At 50.3% G+C, this 21881-nt stretch overlaps 1 protein-coding gene across 1 annotated transcript in view; it reads left to right on the top strand.

The window, feature by feature from the left end:
• LOC307224847 (uncharacterized protein) overlaps window positions 1–20134 on the top strand; it is a gene marked incomplete at its 5' end in the record, with an annotated part of 74537 nt that extends 54403 nt beyond the window's left edge. Inside the window, 6 exons of the mRNA XM_079992020.1 lie at window positions 1489–1595; window positions 4316–4516; window positions 5994–6125; window positions 7858–7936; window positions 10972–11162; window positions 18863–20134. Of these exons, the coding sequence (XP_079848146.1) occupies window positions 1489–1595; window positions 4316–4516; window positions 5994–6125; window positions 7858–7936; window positions 10972–11162; window positions 18863–19756 (1604 nt within the window). The 3' untranslated portion in view covers window positions 19757–20134. The remainder of the gene's footprint in view (window positions 1–1488; window positions 1596–4315; window positions 4517–5993; window positions 6126–7857; window positions 7937–10971; window positions 11163–18862) is intronic.
• Between the last annotated feature and the right edge of the window lie 1747 nt (window positions 20135–21881).

Below are 21881 nucleotides of genomic sequence, written 5' to 3'. Positions count from 1 at the left end.
GTTCTCTTACGTTATCAGTTTCTCCCATTCCTTCTTAAAGTTATTCTCTTCCTGGTTTTCCCAGTCAATTTCGTCATTTCGGGATCATCTTCATCTCTGGTCATCTTCTTTCCATCTCTGGGCCAGTAGTGTCCACACTGCTGTCATTGTACACTTAAATACAGTGGTATCTTGTTTCTCAAATGCCTTGGTACTCAATACAACTTGGAACCCAAACACTTCAAACCTGGAAGTAAGTGTTCCAGTTTGTGAACTTTTTCGGAAGCCGAACATACTCCGTCTGGAGTGTTGTGCTTCTGTTTTGAGTGCCACACTTCCGTTTTGAGCGTTATGCTGAGGTCTGTCTGTTTTTTCTATTTATTTTGCGTTTTTGTTTTTGCGTCTCTTTTTTGTTTTGTTTTTGTGCCTGTGTGGAACCCAGTTCAGCTCCTGATGGATTGTGTGACTGCAGTACATTGTTTATTGCCTTCATTTTATGGATCGATGGTCTCGTTAGATAGTAAAATCCACGTTAAATTACTGTTTTAGGAGTTGCTTTTAAAAGTCTGGTACAGATTAATCCATTTTGCATTACTTTCTATGGGAAAGCACGCCTTGGGTTTGGAATGCTTTGGTTTTGGAACAGACTTCTGGAACGGATTAAGTTTGAGAACCAAGGGACCACTGCAAATGGTAAAACTGCAGGTAGCTTTTAAGCAACATTGCGCAGGGACTGCCAAGCTCAGCCTCGGTTCCCCAGCCAGGAGGCACACGCCTGGTTTTGGAATGTTATTAAATATACCAAGAAAAAAGCACACCAAGAACTCAGGCCACTGTAAGTTTCAATAGTGGGAGTGGTCCCTACTCAAAATTCAATAGTCAATAGTAACAACAACTAATCCATTTAAAAGTATGTATTCTAATAAAGATTACAAACTCTAACAGAGATTACAAACCCAAACTCAAAGAGATATTTATAACACAATAATTCATTACAAAGATTTTCTCTTTTTCACTCGACAATAATGTTGATCCTTATAATTCATCAGCTTGCAGATGGAAACTCAGTTTCAATCATAGCGCAGAAGTCAGAAGTCTATTATGGACTGGAAACCAGGACAGGGCCCTGTATTCACCTTCATCAGCTAATTTTTAAGTTTGGAGTTTGTAAGTTTGAAGACTTTCGGATAAATATATCCTGTTCTTTTCTACGTTTCTCAAGGATAACACGGCGTGTGGGTAGATCAACGTGTATCTTGAGCTTTTCTGTGCACCTAAGATTCCTAATAGGAAAGCCTCTGGTTTCATACTAGGTCATTTCTCACCAAAACGGCAAAATAAATATGAATTTCTCCCCCTGATGCAACAGAGATCAGGTGGTCCTCTGCCATGGATGCTGATTGTGGCATTGCACGGGGTTCGACAACATGGCTTTAGGAGGTTGCTTCCAAATCTAGTATCTTATGATTCAATGGTCCCTAACTTAACACTGCCTCCCCTTGCTTTCAGGTACAGACCACGGCTACTTCCACATGGACAACGTCACGGGCGCCATCACCATGTTGCGGCCGGTGGAGAGCAGGATTCGCACTCCGGTCTACAGCCTCAGTGTTATGGTAGGCCTCTGCAGCTGAGACAGCACAGGTCATGGGTCCCTTTGGCTTCTTCGCATCTGGGCAGGAGGGGAAAATTGAGGTTCTCAACTCCCAGCCTCAGCCCTCAATCCCGGTGTGATTTATTTTATTTATTTTTATGTCACAGGTCTTTTTTTTTAAACACTGCTTAGTTTTTGGTTCCGAATTGCTTTGAGTTGCCTTTGGCAAGAAAAAGCGGCGAATCAATTTAACCGATCGATCAATCAATCAATCAATCAATCAGTCGTCACCAAAGCCTAAAACACACATCCCAGTTCCTGTTAAAATGAGACGATAGAAACCAGTTAGCCAGATTTCCCCCCCAAAAGGAGCTGCTGAAAATATAAATATACATAATAAAAATTAAACTGCATGTTGCGATAATACATGCCAGATCTGGTTACACGTCCAGGTGGGCTTGCTTAAACAAAGAAAATAACAATAATACTGTATTGGCCCGAATATAAGCCGCACCTGCAAATAAGCCACAACTTTAAAATTGAAAGGGGGGGGCAGAGAAAAAAAGACAATACCTGGGCTGCTTCCTGGGGTGGGGAGCTGCACTGCTTTCCTGGCGGCGTAAGTTTGTGAATATAAACCGCATTTTAACTTTTCATGGTTGGAAATTGGAAAAAAGTGGGGCTTATATTGAGGCCAGTACGGTGGTAATTAATAATAATAATAATAATAATAATAATAATAATAATTTATTTATATGCCACCCACCTGACTGGGCTGCCCCAGTCTCTCTGGCCGGCTTCCAACAAATTATAAAACCATAGTAAAACAGCAAGCATTAAAAACTTCCTGGGTGGCGCTGTGGGTTAAGCCACAGAGCCTAGGACTTGCAGATCAGAAGGTCGGCGGTTCAAATCCCCACGATGGGGTGAGCTCCCGTTGCTCAGTCCCTGCTCCTGCCAACCTAGCAGTTCGAAAGCACGTCAAAGTGCAAGTAGATAAATAGGTAGCACTCCGGTGGGAAGGTAAATGGCGTTTCCGTGCGCTGCTCTGGTTCACCAGAAGCGGCTTAGTCCTGCTGGCCACATGACCCGGAAGTTGTACGCCGGCTCCCTCGGCCAGTAAAGCGAGATGAGCGCCGCAACCCCAGAGTCGGCCACGACTGGGCCTAATGGTCAGGGGTCCAGGGCTCCAGTCTCGCCTGGCGTCAATGGGCAGGGAGTTCCAAAGTGCAGCTGCTCTTGGCTTTATTTCTGCCTTCTGCTCTCCGGCCTTCCTGCTCCCCCCATGAATTTTGCACCGCCGAGGATCAGAAAGAACGGCATGCACCTGCTCACTCCATTCCTCCCCCCCAAGAAAAAGCTTGCCCATTAATTGATTAATTGAAAACCCGTCAAACATAAAAGGGAATAATTAACGGAGGGGGGTTTTTTATTTTAATTTTTTTTATTTAACATAATTATTACAAAATACACACAAATACATACAGATGAAACTCAGAAAATTAGAATATCGTGGAAAAGTTCATTTATTTCAGTAATTCAACTTAAAAGGTGAAACTCATATATGAGATAGACTCATGACCTGCAAAGCGAGATATGTCAAGCCTTTATTTGTTATAATTTTGATGATCATGGCGTACAGCTGATGAAAACCCCAAATTAACAATCTCAGAAAATTAGAATATTAAATGAAATCAGCAAAACAAGGACTGCAAATACACCAATATTGGACCACTGAGAAGCAGAAGGATGCATATTTTCTCAGTACTTGGTTTGGGCCCCTTTTGCATCAATTGCTGCCTCAATGCAGCGTGGCATGGATGCTATCAGCCTGTGGCACTGCTGAGGTCTTATGGAAGACCAGGATGCTTCAATAGCAGCCTTCAGCTCTTCTGCATTGCTCGGTCTCATGTCTCTCATCTGTCTCTTGGCAATGCCCCATAGATTCTCTATGGGGTTCAGGTCAGGCGAGTTTGCTGGCCAATCAAGCACAGTAATCCCATGGGCATTGATCCAGGTTTTGGTACTTTTGGCAGTGTGGGCAGGTGACAAAGTCCTGCTGGAAAATGAAGTCAGCATCCCCATAAAGCTGGTGTGCGGACGGAAGCATGAAGTGCTCCAAAATCTCCTGGTAGATGGCTGTGTTGACCCTGGACTTAATGAAGCACAGTGGACCAACACCAGCTGATGACATGGCTCCCCAAATCTCTTTTCTGATGAGAGCAGCTTTTGCATCTCCTTTGGAAACCAAGGACCCAGAGTCTGGAGGAAGAACGGGGAGGCACACAATGCCAGATGCTTGAAGTCCAGTGTGAAGTTTCCACAGTCTGTGTTGATTTGGGGAGCCATGTCGTGAGCTGGTGTTGGTCCACTGTGCTTCATAAATGAACTTTTCCACGATATTCTGATTTTCTGAGGTTCACCTGTACATATATTTCAGATAAGCACACATATATAAAAAAGAACAAAAAAGGAAAAGAAAAAAGAAAAAGAAAAAATAAGAAGAAAAATTGGAAGAATTTCTTCCAAATTTATTCTACAAATATCTCAATAATAAAATTTTATGGATTGACTTCCATCACTTACACTGCACACATACAAATTTGCTTTAAATGTATATAGGAAGTGCAAAGCCAAAGCCAGGAACGACCAGGGCTGGATTCAACCCTGCCTTGCGACCGAATTCTGCTGCAAACTGCCTTCTCTCTCTCCCTCCTGCCTGCTGCCCCCCCTCTCTCCCAGGCCTCTCAGGTGAACGACGCCAAGAAGTACGCCGTGACCGAGGTCCGCGTGAGAATCCTGGCAGCCAACAGCCACGCGCCGCACTTTGAGAAGTCCCAGCACCAGGCCTTTGTCCATGAAGGCGAAAGCACGGCCTCTCTTGTCCTGACGTACAGCAGGAGGGTCCTCTTCGTCCTGGCCACCGACATGGACTTCCCCGACGTGAGTCACCTGGCTGTGGTTTGGGTGGGGCAGCCCAGAAAGGTCGCCATGGCGGGGAATCCTTGAGTCACAGTTGGAAGGGACCCCGAGGGTCATCCAGTCCAACCCTCCAATGCGGGAATCTCAACCGGAAGGCATGCAGAAAGCCCCATCTCCCGGGGATGGGTGCAAAGGAATTGTGCCCGTCTTGAAACCCTGGAGAGATGCTGCCAGCCAGTGTGGGCAACACTAAGCTAAAGGGGCCAATGGGCTGGCTCAGTACAGTGGTACCTTGGTTCTCAAACATAATCCATTCCAGATGTCCGTTCGACTCCCAACATAGCCGTCAACGTTTCCCTTTTTTAAAGGGAAATTCCCTTATTCCGAATTGGATTCCTCGCAAGAAAAGCTATGACTCCCAAAATCATTCGAAAACCAATGCAAGGCTTCCGATTGGCTGCAGGAACTTCCTGCACTCTAGCAGAAGCAGTGTTGGACGTTTGGCTTCTGAAAAATGTTGAAAAACCCAGAACGGTCACTTCCGGGTTTGCAGAGTTCAGGAGCCGATTTCTTCGTCAACTAAGCCATTTGAAAACCAAGGTTCCCCTCACGTGGGTCCTTTCTTCCCAGGGCTTCTTCTTTTTTTTGTTAGATTGTTTATTTATCTTCCCATAAAAGACATCCAATTAACATATCAAATCATAATGTCTCGCCAGAGTGGTACATGCTCTGGTTATCTCTCGCTTGGACTACTGCAATGCGCTCTATGTGGGGCTACCTTTGAAGGTGACCCAAAAACTGCAACTAATCCAGAATGCGGCAGCTAGACTGGTGACTGGGAGCAGCCGCCGAGACTACATAACACCGGTCTTGAAAGACCTACATTGGCTCCCAGTACGTTTCCAAGCACAATTCAAAGTGTTGGTGCTGACCTTTAAAGCCCTAAATGGCCTTGGTCCAGTATACCTGAAGGAGCGTCTCCACCCCCATCGTTCTGCCCGGACACTGATGTCCAGCTCTGAGGGCCTTCTGGCAGTTCCCTCGCTACGAGAAGCCAAGTTACAGGGAACCAGGCAGAGGGCCTTCTCGGTGGTGGCACCCACCCTGTGGAATGCCCTTCCACCAGATGTCAAGGAAATAAACAACTACCAGACTTTTAGAAGACATCTGAAGGCAGCCCTGTTTAGGGAAGCTTTTAATGTTTAATAGGTTATTGTATTTTAGTGTTTTGTTGGAAGCCGGCCCGAGAGGCTGGGGAAACTCAGCCAGATGGGCGGAGTAAATAAATTATTATTATTATTATTATTATTATTATTATTATTATTATTATTAAAATAAAAAACTAAAATAAAGAAGGTTGGATTATCTTCCGAATTCTAATTTTTAATTTTGCGACTTCCCATGGTCTGAACCATGAAGCATGTCAAATCTCAGTCCTGCCTCTCGTCGATATTTCCATATTTCCACATCTCGATTTTATCTCTCCGTTTCTCCCCAGGGCTTCAACCCTGCAGTGCGGTACAGTCTCAGGCGCCAGTCCAACCACACGCAGCTCTTCCAGGTCACCCCCGGCGGACTCCTCATCGCCCGCGCCGACCACCTGAGCGCTCTCCAGCGATACACCTTGCAGGTTTGAGCCGAGCCCTCCCCCCCCCCAGCGACCAGCCGGGGGTCGCTCTCCTCCACTGTGCGGGAACAGTGGGAAACTGGCTCCCGGTGGGTCCGGTTGGGTGGAAGGCAGGGAGTCCAACAGCAGGTGGCGCCAGAGCTGAGAGCAGGAATCACGGCGTGAGCAGGGCCTTGCAGAGCCAGGCAGAGGCCCGGGCCAGGTAGATAATGTGCCCCCCTCTTTTTTTACCCTGGGGATAACTGAAGTCTTATAAATAAGTACCGTAGATTCTGGCGTATAAGACGACTTTTTAACCCCGGAAAATCCTCTAAAAAGTTGGGGGTCGTCTTATACGCCGGGTATGGGTTTGCTGGGCAGTGGCAATGGGCGTCGGGTCCCACACTGGGAGGAAGCTGGGTGGCTACCTCCCGGTGTGGAGCAGAGCCCGCCGCCCACTGCCGCTGCCCAGCAAAGCTGCTGCGTATTAGGCGACTGGGAGTATAAGTCGACCCCCCAAATTGGCAGCTGCCAATTTGGGGGGTCGTCTTATACGCCCAGTCGCCTAATACGCCGGAATCTACGTTAAGTATATAAATACAGTGGTGCCTCGCAAGACGAAAAGAATCCGTTCCGCGATTCTCTTCGTCTAGCAGTTTTTTTGTCTTGCGAAGCAAGCCCATTGATGGCTTAGCGGATTAGCGCTATTGGCGGCTTAGCGGCTTTTAGCGGCTTTTAGCGGCTTAGCGGCTTAGTGGATAAGCAGATAAGCGGCTTAGCGGCTTAGAGAAAGGGGGGGAAAGGGGGGGGAGTCGGAAAAACTCACAAGACATTTTCGTCTTGCGAAGCAAGCCCATAGGAAATTCGTTTTGCGAAGCGCCTCCAAAACGGAAAACCCTTTCGTCTAGCGGGTTTTTCGTCTTGCGAGGCATTCGTCTTGCGGGGCACCACTGTAATTTTCACATAAGTTATGCTGGCAAATACCGTATTTTTCACTCTATAAGATGCACCAAGTTTTTGGAAGAGAACAAGAAAAAAAATATTCTGAATCCCAAAAGCCAGGACAGCAAGTGGGATCGCTGCGCAGCGATCCCGCTTGCTGTACTGGTTTATGTGATAGCTGCGCACAGCCTCTTCCAGCCGGGCAAGGGGAGCCTTCATTCCCTGCCCGGGAGAGGCTGCATGCAGCTAAGGCTCCCCCAAGAGCCGCGCTCCCTTTAAAGAGTGCACGGAGTGTGTGTGGGGCTCTTGGGGGCTGTTCCCTCCTTGGGGAAAAGCCCCCAAGAGCCGCACACACGCTCCATGCGGCTCTTCAAAGGGAGCGCTGAGCAGAGCCTCCCGCCTGCATTCTTCCCATAAGACGCACACACATTTCCCCTTACTTTTTAGGAGGGGGGAAGTGCGTCTTATAGAGCGAAAAATACGGTAATTTTATTTCAAGGCTTGAACCGTATCTGCATATAAAGACAAAATGGAAACTAGAGATATACAATAGTGCTTTTTAAAAATACATAGGGAATGTATGCTGACCAAGGCCCCCTTTGGAATTGGGGCCCGGGCCAAGTGGCCCATATGGCCCCCCCTCTGTCTGGGCCTGAGCATGAGAATCCCTGGCAGGCGGCCCTCAGCCCTCTCCTCAAAAACTCCCCAGGAAGGAGAGTCCGCCACCTTCCGGGGGAGACTGTTTCACTCCCAAAATACTCTTGGCGCTCACCTGTGTGCTCCTGGTGATGCTCAGCTCTCGTTCCTCCTCTAGATCCTTGCGCGAGATGAGGAGTCGGGTGAGACCGCCAACACCACGGTCAATGTGGAGGTGCTGAGTCCTGGCCAGCCAGGTATGCCAGGGCAGGTGACTGGGCAGGTGGGCTCCTTGTCTGCACATGGTATGAAAAGTCATGCACCCAATATGTTGCTGAAGGCTGGCAGTACATAGCAATAGGCCCTTATTCCCTTACAGTCAGGCAGAGGCAAACTCGGCTCTCCGGATGTTTTGGGACTACAACTCCCATCATTCCTAGCGAACGGGACCAGTGGTCAGGGATGATGGGAGTTTTAGTCCCAAAACATCTGGAGGTCCGAGTTTGCCTATGCCTGTGTTACACACCACAATTGCCTCATTACGTAAATCGTGTTCAGAATACCACAACACACACGTAACTGGCTGTAAAGTAACATCGGTAAAGGTAAAGGGACCCCTGACCATTAGGTCCAGTCGTGGCCAACTCTGGGATTGCGGCGCTCATCTCGCTTTATTGGTCGAGGGAGCCGGCGTACAGCTTCTGGGTCATGTGGCCAGCATGACTAAGCCACTTCTGGCGAACCAGAGCAGCGCACGGAAACACCGTTTACCTTCCCACCGGAGTAGTACCTATTTATCGACTTGCACTTTTGACGTGCTTTCGAACTGCTAGGTTAGCAGGAGCTGAGACCAAGCAACGGGAGGCTCACCCTGTTGCGGGGATTCGAACCGCCGACCTTCTGATCGGCAAGTCCTGGACTCTGTGGTTTAACCCACAGCGCCAACAGCGTCCCTTTGTAGGTGCAGCCATTGCGGAGGTGCTGGGTGGCTCTGTGGTTTAACCCACAGCACAACCGCGTCCCAAAAGTCCAAGGATAGTCAAATCCAAAGATTGGTGGTACCTCGGTTTTCGAACGCAATCCATTCTGGAAGACCATTCGACTTCCAAAATGTTCGGAAACCGAGGGGCAAAGGGCGATCTGCCAGTTCAATAGAGAGAATTGTGAAAAACACCAGATACACACCGCGGAAGCAGTTTGACTTCCAAGGCGCGTTCGAAAACAGAAGCATTCACTTCTGGGTATTTTGGCTTTCAAAAACTGAAATGTTCAGTGACGGAGACGTCCGAAAACCGAGGTACCACTGTATTATATAACCCTGGGGTTCCCAAACTTTTTTTGGGGGGACACACAGCCCTGTTGGCTTCCCAAACTCATCGCCAGTGCCCCTACCCTACAAAGAAGCACTATTCAAAATAGCCATTTGCACGACACGTTGCGGAATGAGAACAATACAATTCAAAATGAATTGCGCCTTTATTCCAAACCCAATCGAAACTCCTTGGTTTAATTTATTCCACAAAATCGCTAAACTTGCTCCAGCAATTCCAGCTTTTCACTGCCATAAAGTCGATGGCTAAAACTCGCCTACCTTCCAGGATTGTGGTAAGGATCTATGCCAAAATGGCAAAAATGACCGAAATAATCTGAAATCAGGAAGGCCAGAATTTTAATAAGGAATGGGGAAAGTTTATGATTGATCTTAAAAATCAGTTTAGAATCGTTAGTAGGACTGGCATAACACTAGTAGTTTAATGGCGAATTTTGGATACGATGGAGATGTAAAAGATTTGGATTGTTATAAAAGACGCAGGAGGAAATGATTAATAGTAGGACCCACAAAGGGGAGAATGGAAGTCCAGGAGATTCTTTGGAATCTTGATTTTATGATGTAGGTTGGATATGTGAGTGTAAAGCATTAATTTGAAAAACCAAATAAATAAATATTTTTTTAAAAAAAGGATTGTTGTAAGGATCACTGACAACACGTCAATAAGGCCCTTTGAACAATCAGCGCTTTGTAAATATAAGCGGTGGTCTTGCTGTTGTGATGGGCGCAGGGCCAGTGGTGAAGGAAGGTGTGTTTGTGTTTGTGTGTGTGGTCCACCCCAGGTGTCACCACTGAGGGGGGTGACAAAACAACAAAAATATGAGTTTTTAAAAAATTAAAAATTGGGCTCACGAAACTTGTTAGTTAAGTCAACAAACATTGCGTGGTGAGTTCCTGCCCCCCCCCCGTGGAAATTAAGACACATGACATAATTATTAAGGTTAATGGGCTAAATAAGGCCACAACTTTATTGGTTACAGGTGATGAGTGGTATTGGCTTAGGCATTGGTCCTAACCGACTATATCCGGCTTCAGCCTGTCCGCTTGAAGTCCGGGAAGGGTTAACCACCAGTAGGGGGAGTCCTGCTGATGCACATCAACTAGGAACTGCCCCGGGGTCACCGCTAGGGGGCGTGCCTTAGGCCCTCACCTCCCCAGGCTTCGGACAGGGCCACGCCCCCCGGAATCCTTTACCGGACTACCCTTCAATATGTGGGGCAGGTGATGGCGCTTCCTCCCCTCTTCCATCTACAGAACAATACCAATGCCTAACCGCCAATTCCCAGAAAGATGTGACGATTTGCTATGAGGTAGGCGAAAACCAAGTGGCTGGTGCCAATTTGCCAAGTGGAAAAATTCCTACCAGGCCCCTCAAGGGCGACCAACCAAAGTCCATAGCAAGGTCAAGGAACGAAAACCTTATAGGGTGGGAGGGCGGGAGGGTGGGAAAAGCAGGAACAGCCGGCAGGCGGGGAAAGAGGGAGATCCCCGGCCGCGCCTGTGTTTAAATAGGGCAGGCCACGCCCCCAGAGCCAGCTGATTGGCTGGCCAGGGGGTTACGCGGCCGGGAATCTCCCCAATCGCGCTGGGCTGGGCTCCAGCCGCCGTGTGCATGGTGGGGTCATGAAGCCCCATTTCCTTCAAGTGGCTTAACAAAACGCGGCTGGCACTGGGCGCCACACTGGGGCGGGCGGTGCTTCTCATGGGGCCTGTGTGGGACTTGAGTCTGCCCTCCGCCTCTCCCTCAGCTGCCCTATGGTGCGCACTGATCCTTCTTGCTCTCCTGGCTTCGCTTCGCTGGGTGCATCTTATGGTCGGGTGCGTCTTATAGAGCAAAAAATACAGTATGTTGCTGTGCAGGACCCCTGCAGCCCTGAGCTCCCTCTGCACTGCTTATTGCGACTCAGAGTGAGACCCAATGCTCTTTTCCTCTCGCCCCCACCCTCTCCGCTTCCTGATCAGTCCCCCTGGATCCTCTCGAATCCGGGCACCAGGGGACGATGGACGCCGGGATCCTGGCAGGCGGCGTGGGGGCGCTGCTCTTGGTGACGGCCATCATCCTCTTCCTCATCCTGCGGGCCATGAAGAAGAGGCAGCGGCGCCAGCAGAACATGGAGCGGGCGGCTCTGGCTATGGAGAAGCACCCCAATGTGGTAAGCGGGAAGGGTGTGCGTTGATGTGCAAGCTCCCAAGAGCGGGCACCACGGGAGTGACACCTTGTCTGGAGCCATCAATGGGAAACTCCAGCTAAGGCGTTTGATACTCAACGACAGCCCAGCCAAATCGTCTAAGCAGGGCTGGGAATGTCCCCCAGTCTGAATTCACGGCGAGAGCCACATACACAATCCCAGTCTGTTTGGACAAAGGATCCAGCAAAGGGCTGGATCTACATGGATCTGTAAAAACATTATTAAATATAACATTATATAACTCTGTGCATTTTTCCATTGATGATGACTTTTAGAAGACATCTGAAGGCAGCCCTGTTTAGGGAAGCTTTTAATGTTTACTAGACTATTGTATTTTAATATTCTGTTGGAAGCCACCCAGAGTGGCTGAGGAAACCCAGCCAGATGGGCGGGGTATAAATAAGGAATTATTATTATTATTATTATTATTATTATTATTATTATTATTATTATTATTAATACCCCGCCTATCTGGCTGGGTTTGCCCAGCCACTCTGGGCGGCTCCCAACAGAATATTAAAAACACGATAAAAGATCAAGCATTAAAAACTTCCCTAAGCAGGGCTGCTTTCAGATGTCTTCTAAAAGTCAGATAGTTGTTTATTTCCTTGACATCTGATGGGAGGGTGTTCCACAGGGAGGGAGCCACCACCGAGAAGACCCTCTGCCTCGTTCCCTGTAACCTCACTTCTCGCAGGGAGGGAACCACCAGAAGGCCCTCGACGCTGGACCTCAATGTCCGGGCTGAACGATGGGGGTGGAAACGCTCCTTCAGGTCTACAGGGGTGAGGCTGTTTAGGGCTTTCAAGGTCAGCACCAACACTTTGAATTGTGCTCGGAAACATACTGGGAGCCAATGGAGATCTTTCAGGACTGGTGTTATGTGGTCTAGGCGGCCGCTCCCAGTCACCAGTCTGGTTGCCACATTCTGGATTAGTTGCAGTTTCTGGGTCACCTTCAAAGCTAGCCCCACGCAGTAGCCCAAGAGGGAGATAACCTCCACGAACTCATCTAATCCTCTTTGAAAGCCACCCAGGTTGATGGCCTTTGCTGCCTCCTGTGGCTATGAATTCCATAGTTTAACAATGCGTTGCGTGAAGAAGGACTTCCCTTTATCTCTCCTGACTGCTCAGAGAGACCCCCCCTCCCCAAATATTTGGCCTGCCTTCCTCAGAAAAAGTTTCCACTGTCTCTAGATGCTCACAACACCCCCTTGCCTTCTCCTTCTGCTTTTCTCCTCTCTGTTCCTGGACTGCCTTCAACCACCCTCAGCTTTTCCCACCCTTACCTGGCCTTTTGACACTGCCCCCCCACCCCAGCCTGACATGAGCACCCCCCATTTCGAGGGATGCTCTGGCCTCTTAGATGTAGCTGGACTCCAGCTCAAACCAGCCTGGCCAATGGTCAGGGGAGGGTCATCGAGTTGGAAGGGACACCTGAGGGTCATCTAGTCCAACCCCCTGAAAATCAGGAATCTTTTGCCCAAGACGGAACTCGAACCCGCAACCCCGAGATCCAGAGCCTTGCGCCCTAACGACTGAGGTATCCCAGCAGTGGGATTTTTCTTCCCCAAGCCCCTTTTTTCAGGCTGTATACCAGTGCAAAGCTTTCTGCAGCCGCAATAATGATTTTGCGTGCGTGAAATTTTGTGAACGGGAGCATGAAGAATTCTCTGGCGTGGCCGTCCTGATTTCATTGTTCCCATGTGCAAATTCAGTTTAAATCATCATTGCATAGGCCTAGGGATGAACGGGCCTAGGGGTGCCTTGCCCAACCTGGAGCCCTTCAGCCGCCTCGCGCTACAACTCCCAACATCCTCCGTGTCACATCTGCTGTGGCTGATGGCAATTGTAGTCCAAAAATCTGGAGGGTGCCAAGTTGGGGGAGGGCGCTCTAGACACTACTGGAACCCAGAAATCCTGACTTATCGACAACTATGGGAGAACGAAAAATCTCCAGAGATTTGGACAAATCACAAAGTCTCAGAGTGGTTTCACAAGCCCTCATGAACTGCCACCTGCTGGCCATTCCTAGAAGTCAAAGCATTTCAGTTGCTATTTACAAATTTCACAAACTGAATATACCGCTTGGTTTTCTTTCTTTTTAAAAAAAGAAGTCAAAGCAATTTATGAAATGCGTGCATGCAAAATTTGTGCATTCTTCTGCCTTGGGCCTCTTCCCCAAGTCCTTTTGCAGAGCCCTGGTTGCTTAAATTGGGTCATGCAACACCTTCCGCCCCGGTCAGGCTGTGGGTCCCCCCCCCTCCTCTGGCCTGCCTGCCTTGCTGTGGTTCTCTGCGCATGCTCGTTCTCAAACTTTGACCTTCTCTTTCTCTCTCTCTCTCGTTCTCTCTCCCCTGTCTGTCTGTCGCTCTCGGCTCGCCCTGCCACCCGACAGAGCTTAAAATGGTTCCAGCCGGTGAGTGTCCAGATGGGAGGGCAAGGGGGGGAGGGCAAGCGGGGGGGAGAGACCCCACCCTACCCCTGCCACCCAGCACCTCCGCAATGGCTGCACCTACCAAGGGATGCTGTTGGCGCTGTGGATTAAACCACAGAGCCTAGGGCTTGCCGGTCAGAAGGTCGGCGGTTCGAATCCTTGCGACGGGGTGAGCTCCCGTTGCTCGGTCCCTGCTCCTGCCAACCTAGCAGTTCGAAAGCACCTCAAAGTGCAAGTAGATAAATAGGTACCGCTCTGGCGGGAAGGTAAACGGCGTTTCTGTGCGCTGCTCTGGTTCGCCAGAAGCAGCTAAGTCATGCTGGCCACATGACCCAGAAGCTGTATGCCAGCTCCTTCAGCCAATAAAGCGAGATGAGCGCCGCAACCCCAGAGTTGGTCATGACTGGACCTAATGGTCAGGGGTCCCTTTATCTTTACTATCAACCGGTCAACACAGTTTTGCAAGGCAATTTCCCAATATACAAAGGACCTTTGCATGTTACTTTTGCAGATGTTAGCATTTTAAAGCACACTGTGGTCTAAACCACTGAGCCTCTTGGGCTTTCCGATCAGAAGGTCGGCGGTTCAAATCCCCATGACGGGGTGAGCTCCTGTTGCTCGGTCCCTGCTCGTGCCAACCTAGCAGTTCGAAAGCACAAAGTGCAAGTAGATAAATAGGTGCCACTCCGGTGTGAAGGTAAACGGCGTTTCCGTGTGCTGCTCTGGTTCGCCAGAAGCGGCTTAGTCATGCTGGCCACATGACCCAGAAGCTGTACGCCGGCTCCCTCGGCCAGTAAAGCGAGATGAGCGCCGTAACCCCAGAGTCGTCTGCGACTGGACCTAACAGTCAGGTGTCCCTTTACCTTTACCTCGTCCCAAACTGGTACCCAGGGATAACTGTGTCAGGACTTCAGCCTACACTTGAGTAGGACCTTGGCAGAGACACATGCCCGACTGGCATGTTGCCTCCCTCCTGGTCGATCGTTCGGGAGCTTCATAAGTTTTCTTCAGCCTGAACATCACAGTGACCGATGCCAACTGACACCGGCACACTTAGGGATCCACAGAGTTTGCGCAGTTGCATAACAGACCTCAGCAACTCAGCATGTTGGCTAATAGACTTTATTTACATATAAACACACACGGAGCACTGCAACATCCTGTCTTCATGTCAAAGACAAAAATCCCATGACTGCAATCATGGATCAGGAATTCTAATAAAATGGACCACACTCGCGATTCTGACATTCATGGCTAGCAGCCTCAAACAACTCAGAGGAACCCAATGTTCTCAGAATCGTAGAGTTGGAAGGGACCCCTAGGGGCCATCTAGTCCAACCCCCTGCGAGGCAGGAATCGCAGCTAAAGAATCCCGGATGGAGAGTTACTGAACGGAATCACTATGTGCCAATTGGGGGGAAAGGAGAAGGAGTACCTATTGGATGCCATAGCAGGCATAGCCAAACTTGGCCCTTCAGCTGTTTTGGGACTACAATTCCCATCATCCCTGACCACCGGTCCTCTTAGCTAGGGATGATGTGAGTTGTAGTCCCAAAACAGCTGGAGGGCCGAGTGTGGCCACGCCGGCCTTAGAGGCTTAAGGGAAGGAGCATGAAGAGGGTGGATGGCCCCATAGGAAAGGGGAAGGAGAGGGGGGCAGATCTGGGTGACACAGGCCAAAGACAGGGGTCCTTCAAGCCTTAATGAAGGTCAGCAGTTTGGCACAGTGGTTAGACTCTTGGACTAGGACCTGAGAGAGACCAGGGTTCGAATTTCTACTCAGCCACAAAGCTCATGGGGTGACCATGGGCCCGTCACCGCCTCTCTCGGCCTAACCTCCTTCCCTCGCAGGGTTGTTGTGATGCTAAGGTAATAGAATTATAAAACTGCAGAGCTGGAAATAACCCAAAGGGTGATCTGGTCCGACTTCCGAAATGAAGAGAACTGTGGGTGCTTCTAGGAGGAGGGGTGGCATACGAAGGCAAGTAGGAGCCTGCATGCACATTCGAAACATGTCTTGACTAGAAAGCCTCTGAGAAACAACGAAAATTTATCCCAGCGGAGGCTTCTTCTGTGCCACCAGTGGATTAGGCCAAAGAAGATGTGACTGGGAGGGAGGTGGGGAGCCCATAACAAAGAGCGAGCCGGCAGTAAACCCCATGTTTATTAGCAAAAACACAATCTTCACAGACTTGGTGGAGTGCAAGGAATGCAACAGCTCAACCCCGGCAGATCTTACCCCATGGATATTGGCAAAGCTGAAAGTCCCCACCTCCCCACAGCCGCCAATATCTCCTCCTCTCCAGGGCTTTCCCCAAGCAATCAGAGACTGTGCCTGCATGCAAACAGCCTCTCCTCCGCCCTCTACACCCCTCTCCTGGTTCTGTGAGACCAGGGAGAAGGAGAGCTTGTTGCAGCAGCAGCAAGAAGAGACATCCACAACTCTTCACCAGCTGGACTCATCTCTGCCTCTTGGCATCCCTCCTCTCCTGATTCAGCTTCTACCTCTGATTCCAGACTTCTCTCTGCACAGACTCTTCCCGCCCACTATGCCCTGTTACCTTTCCAGATTCTGAAACCTCCTCTTCCCAGGCTTCTCCCTCTGACCACTGATCACCAACCCCGGGGCTCCGAACCTTCTATGGGAATGTTTAGGGATGCGGGGGAGGATATATCGTCTAAGATATCCTATCCCAGCTTGTATTTACAAGTTCAACAAAATCAGCAGAGTTAACATTCCCCCTTTTTAAAACCACACGCACAGCAGATAGCTTGCCCTGACTTGTTAGAGTCTCTGTAAATATTTCCTGGTATTTTCCCCGTTTGTTGTTGTTGTTTAGTCGTTTAGTCGTGTCCGACTCTTCGTGACCCCCTGGACCAGAGCACACCAGGCACTCCTGTCTTCCACTGCCTCCCGCAGTTTGGTCAAACTCATGCTTCGAGAACACTGCCCAACTATCTCATCTTCTGTCGTCCCCTTCTTCTGCCCTCCATCTTTCCCAGCATCAGGGTCTTCTCTTCTCATGACGTGGCCAAAGTCTTGGAGCCTCAGCTTCAGGATCTGTCCTTCCAGTGAGCACTCAGGGCTGATTTCCTTCAGAATGGAGAGGTTTGATCTTCTCGCAGTCCATGGGACTCTCAAGAGTCTCCTCCAGCACCAGAAGTCAAAAGCATCCATTCTTCGGCGATCAGCCTTCTTTATGGTCCAGCTCTCACTTCCATACATCACTACTGGGAAAACCATAGCTTTTACAATACGGAATCCCTCCTAAAATAAGAAGCTACGCAGTCTTCTGTAAAGTATAAAACGTTTACTCACAAGTAATCATCTGTTCACACAAAGGTTCCCAGAAGGCAGACTTAAAAGGTTAGAACATACAGTGGTACCTCGGGTTAAGTACTTAATTCGTTCCAGAGGTCCGTTCTTAACCTGAAACTGTTCTTAACCTGAAGCATCACTTTAGCTAATGGGGCCTCCCGCTGCCGCTATGCCGCCCGAGCACGATTTCTGTTCTCATCCTGAAGCAAAGTTAACCCGAGGTACTATTTCTGGGTTATTGGAGTCTATAATTTGAAGCGTATGTAACCCGAGGTACCACTATAGTTTAAATGTGGTGACTATCTCCTTATGGGAGAAAGCCTCCCCTTTTCTTCTCTTGGCCTGGAGCTAAGGGTGCATTTTAGTAGTGCTGTTGTTAAGATGGCATTGATAGAGACAAAAGAAACAAGATGGTCACAGCCTGTGGTTCTGGCTCTTTCTACCACGCCCATCTCAAGCTACACATAGGAAGTTTTGTCTTAGTCCTGGAAAGCAGGAAGTTGTGGCTGGAGGACTGAGACTGTTAAGTTGTGGGTTGAGTGTTATGTAGTGAAGTTTCACCCTGGGCCAGCAGGGGGATACAGTAGATAGTTTTCACTCAGGTCCACGTCAGTTATTTTAGGTGGGAAACTCTGGGTTGTTGTTGCTACAATGTTGACAGCCGGCTGCCTATAAAAGCAGGCCGGCTGAGCTGTTTGCTAGTCAGTTCTATTCCAGCTTACAAAATAAAGAGCTGCTTTGGAGAAATCGCTGTGTCGTCTGCTATGTCAACCCACAACTTAACACTGGTGACGAAGGTGGGATCAAGGCTAAAGGAGATGGGCGTACCTGTATATTGCCCCAAGGTGCCATCAAAAACCTCGGCAAAGTCTTTGACCAGACCCTGTCTTTGCGTTAGAGATGCAGTTGATGCCGGTGACTTCCGAGGTTTTTGATGGCACCTTGGGGCAATATACAGGTACGCCCATCTCCTTTAGCCTTGATCCCACCTTCGTCGCCAGTGTTAAGTTGTGGGTTGACATAGCAGATGACACAGCGATTTCTCCAAAGCAGCTCTTTATTTTGTAAGCTGGAATAGAACTGACTAGCAAACAGCTCAGCCGGCCTGCTTTTATAGGCAGCCGGCTGTCAACATTGTAGCAACAACAACCCAGAGTTTCCCGCCTAAAATAACTGATGTGGACCTGAGTGAAAACTATCTACAGACCTGAGTGAAAACTATCTACAGTATCCCCCTGCTGGCCCAGGGTGAAACTTCACTACATAACAGAGACAACCTTCATGTCTACTCTAGCAATGTTGTGTTTGACTGCACCTGATTCTTACATCCCACACCTTCCCCTGGTGGCTCCCCATTTGGTACCTCCCACCATTCCTCTGCCCCCAACCCATCCATGACACCCCAGGAATTTGTTTTCAGGGGGAGGGGGTTGCCTCCAATAAGCATGGGGTAACCAGCCAGAGCATGGCCTGGGCATGGATAGTTCAGTTGGTTAGAGCGTGGTGCTGATACAAAGCTCGGTTGTCGACCGCAATCCGTTCTGAAAGCCCGTTCCGACTTCCGAAACGTTCGGCAATTTCTGATTGGTTGCAAGAGCTTCTTGCGGTCAAGAGGAAGCCGTGTCGGATGTTCGGGTTCTGAAAAAACGTTCAAAAACCGGAGCATTTACTTCCGGGTTTTCAGCGTTTGGGAGCCGAGATGTTCGAAAACGGAGCCGTTTGGGAACCGCCAGGTTCAGTCTTCGTACAGGACAGCTGCATATTCTTGCATTGCAGGGGGTTGGACTGGATGATCTTCAGGGTCCCTTCTATGAAGCACCCTGAGATGAAAGCCCCCAACGCCAGGTCCTGCCATCTTGCCTGGTCGCCCTCTCCTAATTCTGCCCTTTCCCTTTCTGCCCTTCTACAGGTCAATGCTGGAGAGGCCTCGCCGCACCCCGATAACGTCTACTTCCAGAACGAGGGGTACAGCGACCTTGGCGACGAGGCGCCCAAGACGTACGGAGGCCAGGCGGCCCTGAACTCCAAGCTGGATTCGGCGAGGAGTGGGAAAGGCCTGCCCGTTGGTGACGCACCGCTGGCCAACTCGGTGCCCAAGGGCGGGGGCCAGGCCCGAGCCAGTGCGGTGCCCAAGAAGCCCGAGGAAGAAGAGGAGGCCAAGACGGCTCTCGTTAACGGAAAGGCCCTCGAGCAATGCCCCTCTCTCTGCCTGGAAGACGAGGCCTTGCCCAAAGCTGCGGAGCGGGCGGTGGAAATGCGGGCGGTGGAAGACGAGGACGAGGAAGATGAGGAAGACGAGGCTACCCTCTTCCCCGTGGGCAGTGAGGAGAACCAGTTCGGAGACACCGCAGGAGGACCCGAGGAAGAACAGCGCTCCAAGGGCGGTCCGCAGCAAGGGGGAGAGTCGGTGCCAGAAGGCAAGATGGCTGCCAACGGGGGCCCAAGCCACGTGGAGCCCGCTCCTCAGAGCCCCATTGCTGACAGGAACTGTGAGGGTGGCAGAGGGGCTGGGGAGCACCCTGAGTCCCCCAGCGAAAGCATAGACGCATCCCAGGTTGTTCCCTGTGGCACTGCCACTCCAGGGGCCACAGAGCCCAGCGATGCAACCCCGGTCCCCAAGGAAACAGTCCCCCCACTGCCGAAGCTGGAAGAGCTGCCCACGGAGGATGAGGACGATGATGGGGAGGAGACGCCGAAGGCCACGTCGCCGACTTATCGAGACCCCCTGGCTCCTCTGCCTGTCAGCGACGTCAGGATGCCCGCCACGCTTTTGCAACTTCTGGAAGATTCCATCGAGTGCTAGCCTGCGTCTCGCTGCCCCACCCTGAGCGCGGCCTGCTCGGCCAGGGCGGAGGGAGGGAGGACAGTGGACGGTGTAGAGACAATCTCCTTTCACTGAGGCGAGCGTAACGGGGCAACTGCAGCTCCGGGCATTGGTTTGTGCTGAGCGGGCAGACTGGGAGGAGGGTCTGCCCCTGGATCCCGGGGCTCGTGCCAACATTGGGGGGCTCCTTTCCTCAGCTCTGTCCGCCGTGCGCACAAAGGCATTTTATTTCCTCGAATGGGGCGTTGCTGACTCTTTAAACCCACGATAAACACTTTAGGTTCCCCCCGTAAGTTGCGGTCGGCCAGGCAGCCCACCAAGGTGACCAGCTTCTCCTCAGGGTCTACCAACTGGGGAGGGGGGAATGCTTTGGCCTTGGGCGTATTCCCTTCTCAGCAGCTTCCCTGGCTGGACAAAGAGGAGTGGGGAACCCCCAAGGGAGGAAAGCTCAGAGCAGAGGAGAGGGCAGAGGGAGGAGGTGCTAGATGATGCAGAGGCAACAGGCTTTAGTGAGCAGGAAGAGCAGATGACAGACTCTGAAAGTGGAGCAGAGGTGGGGGGTCAAGAGGCTGCTGAAGAATCCAGGCAGTCTCCCTCTCCGGCTGCAAAAAGCTCCCCTCTCTCCTGGTCTCTGAGAGCGCACAAAGTAATGAGAGGAGCATGAACAGAGACCAGAGGTGTGCAGATGCAATTTGAGACAGTTTGGGAAACATCTGGGAGAGGAGTCAGCCTTCGAGAGGGTGGAAGGCATGGACCTTCAGTCCTGGCAACTGCTCACCTACTGGGGAGCGTTGCTGAGTTGTACGTTCATTTCCTGGAATAAAAAGACAACTTCACTGACAACAGAGCTCTGCCACTTTTGTGCCAACTTGCGTCTGTCTCCGGCCCTGATAGCCAGATGTTCTGGACAGCAACAACTGTCATCAGCCCCAGCCAACGCCCAGCTGAGTCGTCTGAAAACATCTAGAGGGCAACAGGTTGGCTAAGGATGCTGTGGAAGCTCTCCCGACGTCACGCCATGCGTGAGCTGTCGATTCTCATCCCAAAACACCCCCAGTGAGATGCCCTCGGGGTGTTGCTGGACTCCCTCTCCCATCAGCCCCAGACAGCGTGGCCGATGGCCAGGGAAGATGGAAACTGTAGTCCAGCAGCATCCAAAGGGCACCATCTTAGATATCTCAGCAGGTGTCAGATCCTGAAGGAGAGCAAAAACGCCCGCAAAGCTGAAGGATGGAGAGGTTGATTGCCCCAAGGTGTGTCAGCACCGTGGACCACTTTTTGCAAGCAAGGCTCTCGGGCAAAGCAGCATCAAACCTCCCCTCACATAGCCAGGAGCTCACCTGTGCTACTTCTGCAACTGCTCAGTCGAAGCCACATCCCTGGGGAGTCTGGGGACACCCTGCCCCAGAAGGACCAAGGCCAAGGAATGTCTCACCACCAGCCCTTCCTCTGTTGGTGGCTGTGCTGCAATATAACACTGAATGTTTGATAGAGGCAACTGTTGTCTTGCTTGCGTCTTGAGTTGGTGAGTGCGAGTAAGCTTAATTCCTCACTCCAGAAGCTACATCTAAAGGAGGTCCGGGACGGGTGGCCTGAGAGGACATCATGTTACAGAGGAGGAGGAGGAGGAGAAAGCCAATCCATGCCACCTCGTCCGTTTGTATTTTGAAATTAAAGAAAGCATTTTAAAATAAAAAAAATGCCAGATGATCTTTGTGTCCATTCGGGGGGAAGTTCTGGGACAGGGTTTGGCTGCGACATCCCAGAATTTGCTCAGAGTTGCAGCCAGCTCACGACTTGCAGAGACCACAGGTGTGGGGGTTTTTTTTTGGGGGGGGGTGTCATGTGGAAGTTTTTAATCTTCGATGCTTTATTGTGTTTTTAATATTTTGTTGGGAGCCGCCCAGAGTGGCTGGGGTCAGATGGGAGGGCTATAAGTAATAATTTGTTATTAAAATTATTATGGGTGCTGCAGGGGATTCTGGGCATAGCTGTCAACTTGTCCCTTTTCTAGCGAGGAATCCTATTCGGAATAAGGGAATTTCCCTTTAAAAAAGGGAAACATTGACAGCTATGATTCTGGGGCACAGCCTTGGCTTGCAGG

This window comes from Podarcis cretensis (assembly GCF_951804945.1).
Source record: "Podarcis cretensis genome assembly, chromosome: 10".
Taxonomy (NCBI): Eukaryota; Metazoa; Chordata; class Lepidosauria; order Squamata; family Lacertidae; genus Podarcis; species Podarcis cretensis.
This window is presented reverse-complemented; position numbering and strand designations above follow the sequence as displayed.